General features: G+C 44.1%; 1 protein-coding gene across 11 annotated transcripts in view; it reads left to right on the top strand.

The window, feature by feature from the left end:
* The window catches only part of LOC122936250 (saxiphilin-like), a 189568-nt gene that overhangs the window by 16134 nt on the left and 160195 nt on the right, over window positions 1-13239 (top strand). For all 11 annotated transcript variants that reach the window (XM_044292366.1, XM_044292361.1, XM_044292365.1 and 8 more), the window contains exons 6-7: window positions 2951-3169; window positions 3515-3739. In XM_044292366.1, the coding sequence (XP_044148301.1) occupies window positions 2951-3169; window positions 3515-3739 (444 nt within the window). The remainder of the gene's footprint in view (window positions 1-2950; window positions 3170-3514; window positions 3740-13239) is intronic.

Genomic DNA, 13239 nt, shown 5'->3' with positions numbered 1-13239 from the left:
TGAGCTTGACTCCATCCTCAACCCGAAAAGGCCCCACAAGCTCATCTTTGATGATACCAGCCCAAACCAGTACTCCACCTTGCTGGCGTCTGAGTCGGACTGGAGCTCTCTGCCCTTTACCAATCCAGCCACGGGCCCATCCATCTGGCCCATCAAGACTCACTCTCATTTCATCAGTCCATAAAACCTTAGAAAAAACAGTCTTGAGATATTTCTTGGCCCAGTCTTGACGTTTCAGCTTGTGTGTCTTGTTCAGTGGTGGTCGTCTTTCAGCCTTTCTTACCTTGGCCATGTCTCTGAGTATTGCACACCTTGTGCTTTTGGGCACTCCAGTGATGTTGCAGCTCTGAAATATGGCCAAACTGGTGGCAAGTGGCATCTTGGCAGCTGCACGCTTGACTTTTCTCAGTTCATGGGCAGTTATTTTGCGCCTTGGTTTTTCCACACGCTTCTTGCGACCCTGTTGACTATTTTGAATGAAACGCTTGATTGTTCGATGATCACGCTTCAGAAGCTTTGCAATTTTAAGAGTGCTGCATCCCTCTGCAAGATATCTCACTATTTTTGGCTTTTCTGAGCCTGTCAAGTCCTTCTTTTGACCCATTTTGCCAAAGGAAAGGAAGTTGCCTAATAATTATGCACACCTGATATAGGGTGTTGATGTCATTAGACCACACCCCTTCTCATTACAGAGATGCACATCACCTAATATGCTTAATTGGTAGTAGGCTTTCGAGCCTATACAGCTTGGAGTAAGACAACATACATAAAGAGGATGATGTGGTCAAAATACTAATTTGCCTAATAATTCTGCACTCCCTGTAGTTCTCAACATGAAGTAGCCATTAACATAGTAAGATTTAACAAAAAAAAAGAGTCAAGTTCAACCTATTATCCAGCAATGTTGATCTAGAAGAAAGCAAGCTAGTTTTCTTCAGCTTGAGGGAAGGGGGGGAAAAAGACAAGAACTTCATTTTCTTCACAATCACTGAGTTCAATTCACATCAAAGACCCAGAACAGGTGATGGTTACAGGAACACACTTGATAGCAGGAACAGTTACTGACTGTGGACAGTGTTGTAGTCCAACAGGTTCACCACTAGTAATGAGCAGCATAGGCAATATTTGAAGTTCCGATATTTAGCAAATTTTTGGTCGAATATTCGCCATAAATTTGCAAATTTGAGAATTTGTTATCTCTGGTCATTATTTACTTGATTACGATTAGAATATTCATGAATACGAATATATAGCACTGTATTCTAAATATTCACGAAATTCTTGAAGTGGCGATATTCGCTATTAAAATTTGCGATTCGAATATTCGCGCTCTAAACTATTCACCACAGATGAAGTGTGCCTGAAGTGACTGCTGCCTTCCATCTGTTCAAATGTGCAACTCCCAGGTACAGCTTGCCTTGCCGATGCGTTCATTGTAGTGTTGCAACAGTTGTCACACTGCTACCTTTCATGGGTTTGCCAATCCACAGTTGTGTGAAAGGTGCACATCTCCAAAACACTCTGTGCAACAGGAGTTTAGTTCCAGACCACAGAGTGGTCCACACAATCATAGTGCAATAGTTGAACCTTTATTGTACCCTGGTGGATTTTTGAAAGCACCACTTGGGATTATTCCTGTCTCTCTTATCCCTGCCAGCACACTCACTTCACTTCACTAAATTTAAGGGCTTCTCACTGGGCCTCACAGCTTAGGTATATGTGACTCTTACACACTTAGTTTATCTTCCCCAAGCGAATTGGTGAAACTGTCCCTCTATCTTCCACCAGCGCACTTATTTCACAAGACAGCATAAATAGGTCCAAAGGCTTCAGAGCAGCTATGTTGGCTACTTGGAGGCCTCATGTCACGGTACCCAGCTTCTACTTGGGTACTCAGTCATTTGCTTCTATCCCCAGTCCACTGGCTGGCCTCTTAAGAAGCTGAATGTGGCCTAAGTCTTCTCACACACCCTGAGCAGACTCCTCTAGCACCTCATATGGCTGCAGCCACACACTGACTCTACTTATTGCTACCAGCATCTTATATCCCCTCCACTTGGTCTCTGTGATAACAGAGCCAAATAGTAGTAACAGCTAATTAGTAAAAGCTACTTGCAGTATACATTCTATACATTGGATGACATGACTACAATAACAAGGGTGGAACAATGGGAGAACATTAACCAAAAGTCATATTCATAAGGGTAAGAACTACCCTACCTACAAGTAGGTCCATCCCTTTTGCTGCTATTGTCAAGAACACATGCTGGAATTATCTCTTACCAATTAAAGGGAAGGAAAAAATTCCAAGGGTTATGAAAAGACTATGGAAGGAGAAAAGATGGAAGGTGAACCAAACAGTAGTTTCTTTTGCCCTGGTAGTCAAAATCCAGCAAGAAAATGGTAGTGGATCCATGTTCATCTTTACTATGGGGCCTTATTTCTTCCCTGAACATAATTAGTTGTATATAATTGTATTATGAAAAAAATAACTCCTACGTGGAACAATCTACCGGACCTCAAAACCTCTTACGTAGAAGAGTCTACCAGACCTCCAAATTCATGAAGAGATCTTTCTCTTTTGTATTCCATACAAAGCACTGCTTTTAGGTAAGAATATCTCCATACACAAGGACTACAATGGAGCCTGCACAGTAGTGCATACATAGTATACACTTCTGTACTAAATCTTTGTGTTGTGTTAAAATGTCCCATCAAAATTTAAGTATTAAAAAGAGGAAAGAATTAAACTGAATTCAACTGCAATCACTTAGCTAATTTAGAGGGGGAAAAACATGTGCATCACATTGGGACCCAATGTAAGCTGGAGGATACCAAATTCTTGTGAATAAACTATACTATTTGAAGATAAAACTGTAATGCATTTATATGATTAGTCAAAAAATAGAATGGACAATATGACTGTTGGTTATTATGTATCCATTTTTAGGAGGTGAAAAGCCCTGCATGAAAGAACGCCGAAAATCGCTCAGTGGAGGGCAACCTTTACCAGGGGCTTTTATGCCTGATTGTGATGAAAAAGGAAACTACAGTCCAAAGCAGTGTCATGGCAGCACCGGTTACTGTTGGTGTGTTAACGAAAATGGTAAAGAGATTTCTGGTTCAAGAACTCCACCTGGACAACAGGTTCCAACATGTGGAGCTTCTGGTAAGAATGTACTTTATCCTGCCTTACTCTCACAACCTCCACCCCCTGCATCTCCATTATTACTGGTAGTTATTACTGTTAAAAAAATACCACTACAATAACACAACAATATAATGATTTGTCACTAGTAAGACATTGTCTAGCTTTGGTTGTTATCGCATTTTAAAGTAACGAAGAGGGAGGCAGTCACTAGTTTTGGATCCATCTTTAAGACAAAAAAGAAAGTTGGTGTTAAAGCGGCTTCTGCAGATTGAAGAATATATTTATTTATATTAAATCAGTGGATGGACTGCATACCAGTTCTACATTATTCACACATGATTATTATTTGTCTTTCTACATTAGTCTTATCAGCTGAAACATCCTGCATAAAAGAACGACAGAAAGTGCTCGGTGCAGCGACACCAATATTAGGAGCGTTTGTACCGGATTGTGATGCAAAAGGAGACTACAGACCAAAGCAGTGTCATGGCAGCACCGGACACTGTTGGTGTGTTTCCAAAGATGGTAAAGAGATACAGGGTACAAGAACGGCACCTGGGCAGACACCCCCTACATGTGAGATTCCAGGTGAGAAACTATAGTCAATAAAGACTGTGTAATTCTTCCTTTCCCATGTCTGGATGATGTAAGGAAACTGAACAGTTGGTGTGGGTTCTGCCATAAATGACAACTAAAGCAGAGGGCTCCAACAACAGGAGACCTTGTGAGCAGCTTGTCATTAGGGATACTAATAACAAAAAAACTTCCAGAGCAGACATCCACTTTAAGTACGAGTGCAAGGAAAAATAATAACTATTTCTTTAGAAAAAACTTAGGGCCTTAAATTCATAAGATCCTTTTCTTCCTTTAATGATATCTACTGCTAAATTTTCACTTTCTTTCCCAAATATTCAATGCCCCCATTGTATATAAATTAAAGCAAGGCTTGGCCTTCAGAAAAGCTGTGTCTTTTTCCAGAGCCTTCTGTAGTGCCCTTAAAGGCAGTGTGGGCAGGAAAATAACACAGTCCTCCAAGGTCGAAATATGGTTGAAAAAAGCATAAGAGCTGCTGAAAACCCTTCAAGAATGCCAGAAATTTCTTGGGAATAGAAACCCCTATTGGAAGAGTTTGTACCACAGTGTGATGAAAAGGATCACTTCACGCCCAGCAATGTCATGGTAGCACTGATCACTTTTAGTGTGTTTATGAAAATAGTGAAGAAATTCCTTGTACAAAAACACCACTTGGACAACCAAACATAACAAGTGGAGCTCTAGATAAGAATAGTGAAGAATTAGCTTCAGCTCATATTTAACTTCAGTCCTGGAATGTTCACCATTCCACTGCTTATTTTAACACCATGACAAGTACTAAAGAGAATGTGTCATCAGAAAATGACATATTATTTAGATAAAAGTTTTTATGTCAAACATATTTTTTATTTTGTTTTGCCAATCTTACTTTTATTTTTCCATGTCGTTATCTAAATAAAAAATCCTAAAATCCTGCATTTTTCGCACTGGCTGCTAAGTCTAACAATAGTCACTACTTCTTGGTCTGTACAGATCCCTTTTCAGCAGTCATCTTGTTATCACAGACAGGATGATTACTAGTGTTGAGCGAATCGAAGTATCCGAAGTGGACTTCCATCCAAATTTCCGAGAAAATTCAATTTGCTGCGAAGCCAAATTTCCTTGTGCTTCATTGTAACAAATCAATTTTCCCTGAAATGCCGGTAAAAGAAAAAAAAAATCATACTCACCTCATCCATTCGAGGGCAAAGAGGCCGCCACAGCCATCTTGCTTGAAGATCCCGCACAAAAACTCATGGCCGGTGACGTCATCACGCACCGTACGTGATTTTGCACTAGATCTTCAAGCAAGATGGCTGCGACGGCCTCTTCTACGTAGCTCAAATGGATAAGGTAGCACATTTTTCATTTCATAACACGAACTGTTACCCCCAAAAGTGGGGGGGGGGAATGGCTGTGCGTCGTATAAAGTGAATACTATTGAGTGCTTCCATAATGGAATAGCTAGTCCACTGTGGTAATGAAACTGTGTGTGTCAGTATGACAGTATTACAGGCATCACTGGGTTCACGTCACATTTTATTCCTACGTTTGACGTATATTACAAAAAAAAGGTATAAAAAAGCAGCACACCAGGTTCTTGTAACCTGCACAGTCCAGCAAAAAAAAGTATACTTTTTTTTTATAATGGTAAAACAAAAGTATAAGTTGCACACCTAATGAGTTGACACTGGTGTGGTTGGGCGGTTTATATTCTTTATTTAACATTCATCTGCAATAGTAAGGGACATGCATCAGACATGGAGATTAGGACCTCCCTTTTTCTTGTTACCTGAGTGCACTCCAATAAGTGTCTTTTCATACTACATAGTAGTTGCACATTACCATCAAATCCTCAGTCATTACTTAACCACCTCCCGTCTGCCCGTTGACTATAAACATCCGGGGTGGATCTCTGAATGGACATTCTGAACGTCCATTAAGAGATGGCAGCTGCACGCTAATCGTGCAGCTGCAGAGCGGGTTGCCCGCTGTCAGTGACAGCAGGGCAACCCAGAGAGAAGGCAGGGACATTTCCCAGGTGTCCCTGCCTTTTAGATCGCTGTATACACGCTATAAGCTTCCTGTCCCGTTGTGTGAAAGGTGCACATCTCCAAAACACTCTGTGCAACAGGAGTTTAGTCCCAGACCACAGAGTGGTCCACACAATCATAGTGCAACAGTTGAACCTTTATTGTACCCTGGTGGATTTTTGAAAGCACCACTTGGATTATTCCTGTCTCTCTTATCCCTGCCAGCACACTCACTTCACTTCACTAAATTTAAGGGCTTCTCACTGGGCCTCACAGCTTAGGTATATGTTACTCTTACACACTTGGTTTATCTTCCCCAAGCGAATTGCTGAAACTGTCCCTCTATCTTCCACCAGCGCACTTATTTCACAAGACAGCATAAATGGGTCCAAAGGCTTCAGAGCAGCTATGTTGGCTACTTGGAGGCCTCATGTCACAGCTTCCACTTGGGTACTCAGTCATTTGCTTCTATCCCCAGTCCACTGGCTGGCCTCTTACCCTGGGTTCACACCTGAGCGTTCTGAAAGGAGCGCTCTGTATGCGCGATTGTACCGGCGTTTGCAATCGCGCATACAGAGACAAGCAAACGCCCATTGTCGCGCGTTCCTGCATGTCTATGTACGGGAACGCACGTCAAAACGCCCCAAAGAAGCTCATGTACTTTTTTGAGCGTAGGGCGTTTTGCAGCACGATCGTACGCGCCGTAAAAACGTGAAAATGTGAACCAGTCCCATAGGGAAGCATTGGTTTGCATCGGTTATGCGTTTTACAGCGCGTTCGAACGATGTAAAACGCGCAAGTGTGAACTTAGGGTTAAGAAGCTGAATGTGGCCTAAGTCTTCTCACACACCCTGAGCAGACTCCTCTAGCACCTCATATGGCTGCAGCCACACACTGACTCTACTTATTGCTACTAGCATCTTATATCCCCTCCACTTGGTCTCTGCGATAACAGAGCCAAATAGTAGTAACAGCTAATTAGTAAAAGCTACTTGGAGTATAAATTCTATACATTGGATGACATGACTACAATAACAAGGTGGAACAATGGGAGAACATTAACCAAAAGTCGTATTCATAAGGGTAAGACCTGCCCTACCTACAAGTAGGTCCATCCCTTTTGCTACTATTGTCAAGAACACATGCTGGAATTATCTCTTACCAATTAAAGGGAAGGAAAAAATTCCAAGGGTTATGAAAAGACTATGGAAGGAGAAAAGATGGAAGGTGAACCAAACAGTGGTTTCTTTTGCCCTGGTAGTCAAAATCCAGCAAGAAAATGGTAGTGGACCCATGTTCATCTTTACTATGGGGCCTTATTTCTTCCCTGAACATAATTTGTTGTATATAATTATATTATGAAAAAAAAAAACTCCTACGTGGAACAGTCTACCGGACCTCAAAACCTCTTACGTAGAAGAGTCTACCAGACCTCCAAATTCATGAAGAGATCTTTCTCTTTTGTATTCCATACAAAGCACTGCTTTTAGGTAAGAATATCTCCATACACAATTATTACAATGGAGCCTGCACAGTAGTGCATACATAGTATACACTTCTGTACTAATGCTTTGTGTTGTGTTAAAATGTCCCATCAAAATTTAAGTATTGAAAAGAGGAAAGAATTAATCTGAATTCAACTGCAATCACTTAGCTAATTTAGAGTGGGAAAAAACATGTGCATCACATTGGGACTAGGGATGAGCGAACTCGAACTGTATAGTTCGGGTTCGTACCGAATTTTGGGGTGTCCGTGACACGGACCCGAACCCGGACATTTTCGTAAAAGTCCGGGTTCGGGTTCGGTGTTCGTCGCTTTCTTGGCGCTTTTGTGACGCTTTCTTGGCGCTTTTTGAAAGGCTGCAAAGCAGCCAATCAACAAGCGTCATACTACTTGCCCCAAGAGGCCATCACAGCCATGCCTACTATTGGCATGGCTGTGATTGGCCAGAGCACCATGTGACCCAGCCTCTATTTAAGCTGGAGTCACATAGCGCCGCCCGTCACTCTGCTCTGATTAGCGTAGGGAGAGGTTGCGGCTGCGACAGTAGGGCGAGATTAGGCAGATTAACTCCTCCAAAGGACTTGATTAACTGATCGATCTGCAGCTGTGGATCATTGAGCTGCTGATCCTCAATTGCTCACTGTTTTTAGGCTGCACAGACCGTTTGTCAGTCTCATTTTTCTGGGGTGATCGGCGGCCATTTTGTGTCTTGTGGTGCGCCAGCACAAGCTGCGACCAAGTGCATTTAACCCTCAATGGTGTGGTTGTTTTTTGGCTAAAGCCTACATCAGGGTGAAGCTGTCACACCAAGTGCATTTAACCAGCAATAGTCTGTTCATTTTTTGGCCATATACAAAATCAGGGGCAAGCTGCGCCTGTCACCAAGTGCATTTAACCCTCAATGGTGTGGTTGTTTTTTGGCTAAAGCCTACATCAGGGTGAAGCTGTGACACCAAGTGCATTTAACCAGCAATAGTCTGTTCATTTTTTGGCCATATACAAAATCAGGGGCAAGCTGCGCCTGTCACCAAGTGCATTTAACCCTCAATGGTGTGGTTGTTTTTTGGCTAAAGCCTACATCAGGGTGAAGCTGTCACACCAAGTGCATTTAACCAGCAATAGTCTGTTCATTTTTTGGCCATATACAAAATCAGGGGCAAGCTGCGCCTGTCACCAAGTGCATTTAACCCTCAATGGTGTGGTTGTTTTTTGGCTAAAGCCTACATCAGGGTGAAGCTGTCACACCAAGTGCATTTAACCAGCAATAGTCTGTTTATTTTTTGGCCATATCCCAGTCTAATTCTGTCACTAAATCCATACCGGTCACCCAGCGCCTAAATACTAGGCCTCAAATTTATATCCAGCTAAATCTGTCCCTAGTGCTGTAGCTGGGCGAGTTATTTAGTGTCCGTTCAAGCACATTTCTTGTTCTGGGTTGAAATACAATTCCCAATTTAGCAATTTCATAATTTAGTGGTTCCTGCTATATCAGAGCTATTTGAAATCTATCCCAAAAAGGGTATATAATATTGAAGGTGCACATTGGGTCATTCAGAATAACTTCACACACACCCGCTACTGTGTATTTCCAAGTCTAATTCTGTCACTAAACCCATACCTGTCACCCAGCGCCTAAATACTAGGCCTCAAATTTAAATCCCTCTAAATCTCTCGTTACCGCTGTACTGTTGTTGCTGGGCAAGATATTTAGTGTCCGTCAAAGCACATTTTTTGTTCTGGGTTGAAGTACAATTCCCAATTTAGCAATTTCATAATTTAGTGGTTCCTGCTATATCAGAGCTATTTGGAATCTATCCCTAAAAGGGTATATAATATTGAAGGTGCACATTGGGTCATTCAGAATAACTTCACACACACCCGCTACTGTGTATTTCCAAGTCTAATTCTGTCACTAAACCCATACCTGTCACCCAGCGCCTAAATACTAGGCCTCAAATTTAAATCCCTCTAAATCTCTCGTTACCGCTGTACTGTTGTTGCTGGGCAAGATATTTAGTGTCCGTCAAAGCACATTTTTTGTTCTGGGTTGAAGTACAATTCCCAATTTAGCAATTTCATAATTTAGTGGTTTCTGCTATATCAGAGCTATTTGAAATCTATCCCTAAAAGGGTATATAATATTGAAGGTGCACATTGGGTCATTCAGAATAACTTCACACACACGCTTCTGTGCATTTCCAAGTCTAATTCTGTCACTAAATCCATACCGGTGACCCAGCGCCTAAATACTAGGCCTCAAATTTAAATCCCTCTAAATCTCTCGTTACCCACCGCTGTACTGTTGTTGCTGGGCAAGATATTTAGTGTCCGTCAAAGCACATTTTTTGTTCTGGGTTGAAGTACAATTCCCAATTTAGCAATTTCATAATTTAGTGGTTTCTGCTATATCAGAGCTATTTGAAATCTATCCCTAAAAGGGTATATAATATTGAAGGTGCACATAGGGTCATTCAGAATAACTTCACACACACGCTTCTGTGCATTTCCAAGTCTAATTCTGTCACTAAATCCATACCGGTGACCCAGCGCCTAAATACTAGGCCTCAAATTTAAATCCCTCTAAATCTCTCGTTACCCACCGCTGTACTGTTGTTGCTGGGCAAGATATTTAGTGTCCGTCAAAGCACATTTTTTGTTCTGGGTTGAAGTACAATTCCCAATTTAGCAATTTCATAATTTAGTGGTTTCTGCTATATCAGAGCTATTTGAAATCTATCCCTAAAAGGGTATATAATATTGAAGGTGCACATAGGGTCATTCAGAATAACTTCACACACACGCTTCTGTGCATTTCCAAGTCTAATTCTGTCACTAAATCCATACCGGTGACCCAGCGCCTAAATACTAGGCCTCAAATTTAAATCCCTCTAAATCTCTCGTTACCGCTGTCCTGTTGTAGCTGGGAAAGTTATTTAGTGCCCGTCAAAGCACATTTTTTGTTCTGGGTTGAAGTACAATTCCCAATTTAGCAATTTCATAATTTAGTGGTTTCTGCTATATCAGAGCTATTTGAAATCTATCCCTAAAAGGGTATATAATATTGAAGGTGCACATAGGGTCATTCAGAATAACTTCACACACACGCTTCTGTGCATTTCCAAGTCTAATTCTGTCACTAAATCCATACCGGTGACCCAGCGCCTAAATACTAGGCCTCAAATTTAAATCCCTCTAAATCTCTCGTTACCGCTGTCCTGTTGTAGCTGGGAAAGTTATTTAGTGCCCGTCAAAGCACATTTTTTGTTCTGGGTTGAAGTACAATTCCCAATTTAGCAATTTCATAATTTAGTGGTTCCTGCTATATCAGAGCTATTTGAAATCTATCCCAAAAAGGGTATATAATATTCAAGGTGCACATTGGGTCATTCAGAATAACTTCACACACACGCTTCTGTGCATTTCCAAGTCTAATTCTGTCACTAAATCCATACCGGTCACCCAGCGCCTAAATACTAGGCCTCAAATTTATATCCCGCTGAATTTGAATACAATACATTGGGCCAAATAATATATTTGTTGTTGTGGTGAACCATAACAATGAGAAAAACATCTAGTAAGGGACGCGGACGTGGACATGGTCGTGGTGGTGTTAGTGGACCCTCTGGTGCTGGGAGAGGACGTGGCCGTTCTGCCACATCCACACGTCCTAGTGTACCAACTACCTCAGGTCCCAGTAGCCGCCAGAATTTACAGCGATATATGGTGGGGCCCAATGCCGTTCTAAGGATGGTAAGGCCTGAGCAGGTACAGGCATTAGTCAATTGGGTGGCCGACAGTGGATCCAGCACGTTCACATTATCTCCCACCCAGTCTTCTGCAGAAAGCGCACAGATGGCGCCTGAAAACCAACCCCATCAGTCTGTCACATCACCCCCATGCATACCAGGGAAACTGTCTCAGCCTCAAGTTATGCAGCAGTCTCTTATGCTGTTTGAAGACTCCGCTGGCAGGGTTTCCCAAGGGCATCCACCTAGCCCTTCCCCAGCGGTGAAAGACATAGAATGCACTGACGCACAACCACTTATGTTTCCTGATGATGAGGACATGGGAATACCACCTCAGCATGTCTCTGATGATGACGAAACACAGGTGCCAACTGCTGCGTCTTTCTGCAGTGTGCAGACTGAACAGGAGGTCAGGGATCAAGACTGGGTGGAAGACGATGCAGGGGACGATGAGGTCCTAGACCCCACATGGAATGAAGGTCGTGCCACTGACTTTCACAGTTCGGAGGAAGAGGCAGTGGTGAGACCGAGCCAACAGCGTAGCAAAAGAGGGAGCAGTGGGCAAAAGCAGAACACCCGCCGCCAAGAGACTCCGCCTGCTACTGACCGCCGCCATCTGGGACCGAGCACCCCAAAGGCAGCTTCAAGGAGTTCCCTGGCATGGCACTTCTTCAAACAATGTGCTGACGACAAGACCCGAGTGGTTTGCACGCTGTGCCATCAGAGCCTGAAGCGAGGCATTAACGTTCTGAACCTGAGCACAACCTGCATGACCAGGCACCTGCATGCAAAGCATGAACTGCAGTGGAGTAAACACCTTAAAACCAAGGAAGTCACTCAGGCTCCCCCTGCTACCTCTTCTGCTGCTGCCGCCTCGGCCTATTCTGCTGCTGCCGCCTCGGCCTCTTCCTCCGCCTCTGGAGGAACGTTGGCACCTGCCGCCCAGCAAACAGGGGATGTACCACCAACACCACCACCACCACCTCCGTCACCAAGCGTCTCAACCATGTCACACGCCAGCGTTCAGCTCTCCATCTCACAAACATTTGATAGAAAGCGTAAATTCCCACCTAGCCACCCTCGATCCCTGGCCCTGAATGCCAGCATTTCTAAACTACTGGCCTATGAAATGCTGTCATTTAGGCTGGTGGACACAGACAGCTTCAAACAGCTCATGTCGCTTGCTGTCCCACAGTATGTTGTTCCCAGCCGGCACTACTTCTCCAAGAGAGCCGTGCCTTCCCTGCACAACCAAGTATCCGATAAAATCAAGTGTGCACTGCGCAACGCCATCTGTAGCAAGGTCCACCTAACCACAGATACGTGGACCAGTAAGCACGGCCAGGGACGCTATATCTCCCTAACTGCACACTGGGTAAATGTAGTGGCAGCTGGGCCCCAGGCGGAGAGCTGTTTGGCGCACGTCCTGCCGCCGCCAAGGATCGCAGGGCAACATTCTTTGCCTCCTGTTGCCACCTCCTCCTTCTCGGCTTCCTCCTCCTCTTCTTCCACCTGCTCATCCAGTCAGCCACACACCTTCACCACCAACTTCAGCACAGCCCGGGGTAAACGTCAGCAGGCCATTCTGAAACTCATATGTTTGGGGGACAGGCCCCACACCGCACAGGAGTTGTGGCGGGGTATTGAACAACAGACCGACGAGTGGTTGCTGCCGGTGAGCCTCAAGCCCGGCCTGGTGGTGTGTGATAATGGGCGAAATCTCGTTGCAGCTCTGGGACTAGCCAATTTGACGCACATCCCTTGCTTGGCGCATGTGCTGAATTTGGTGGTGCAGAAGTTCATTCACAACTACCCCGACATGTCAGAGCTGCTGCATAAAGTGCGGGCCGTCTGTTCGCGCTTCCGGCGTTCACATCCTGCCGCTGCTCGCCTGTCTGCGCTACAGCGTAACTTCGGCCTTCCCGCTCACCGCCTCATATGCGACGTGCCCACCAGGTGGAACTCCACCTTGCACATGCTGGACAGACTGTGCGAGCAGCAGCAGGCCATAGTGGAGTTTCAGCTGCAGCACGCACGGGTCAGTCGCACTACAGAACAGCACCACTTCACCACCAATGACTGGGCCTCCATGCGAGACCTGTGTGCCCTGTTGCGCTGTTTCGAGTACTCCACCAACATGGCCAGTGGCGATGACACCGTTATCAGCGTTACAATACCACTTCTATGTCTCCTTGAGAAAACACTTAGGGCGATGATGGAACAGGAGGTGGC

The sequence above is a fragment of the Bufo gargarizans genome, chromosome 4 (assembly GCF_014858855.1).
Source record: "Bufo gargarizans isolate SCDJY-AF-19 chromosome 4, ASM1485885v1, whole genome shotgun sequence".
Taxonomy (NCBI): Eukaryota; Metazoa; Chordata; class Amphibia; order Anura; family Bufonidae; genus Bufo; species Bufo gargarizans.
The sequence above is the reverse complement of the archived record's forward strand: the minus strand, read 5'-3'. Positions and strand labels throughout refer to the sequence as shown.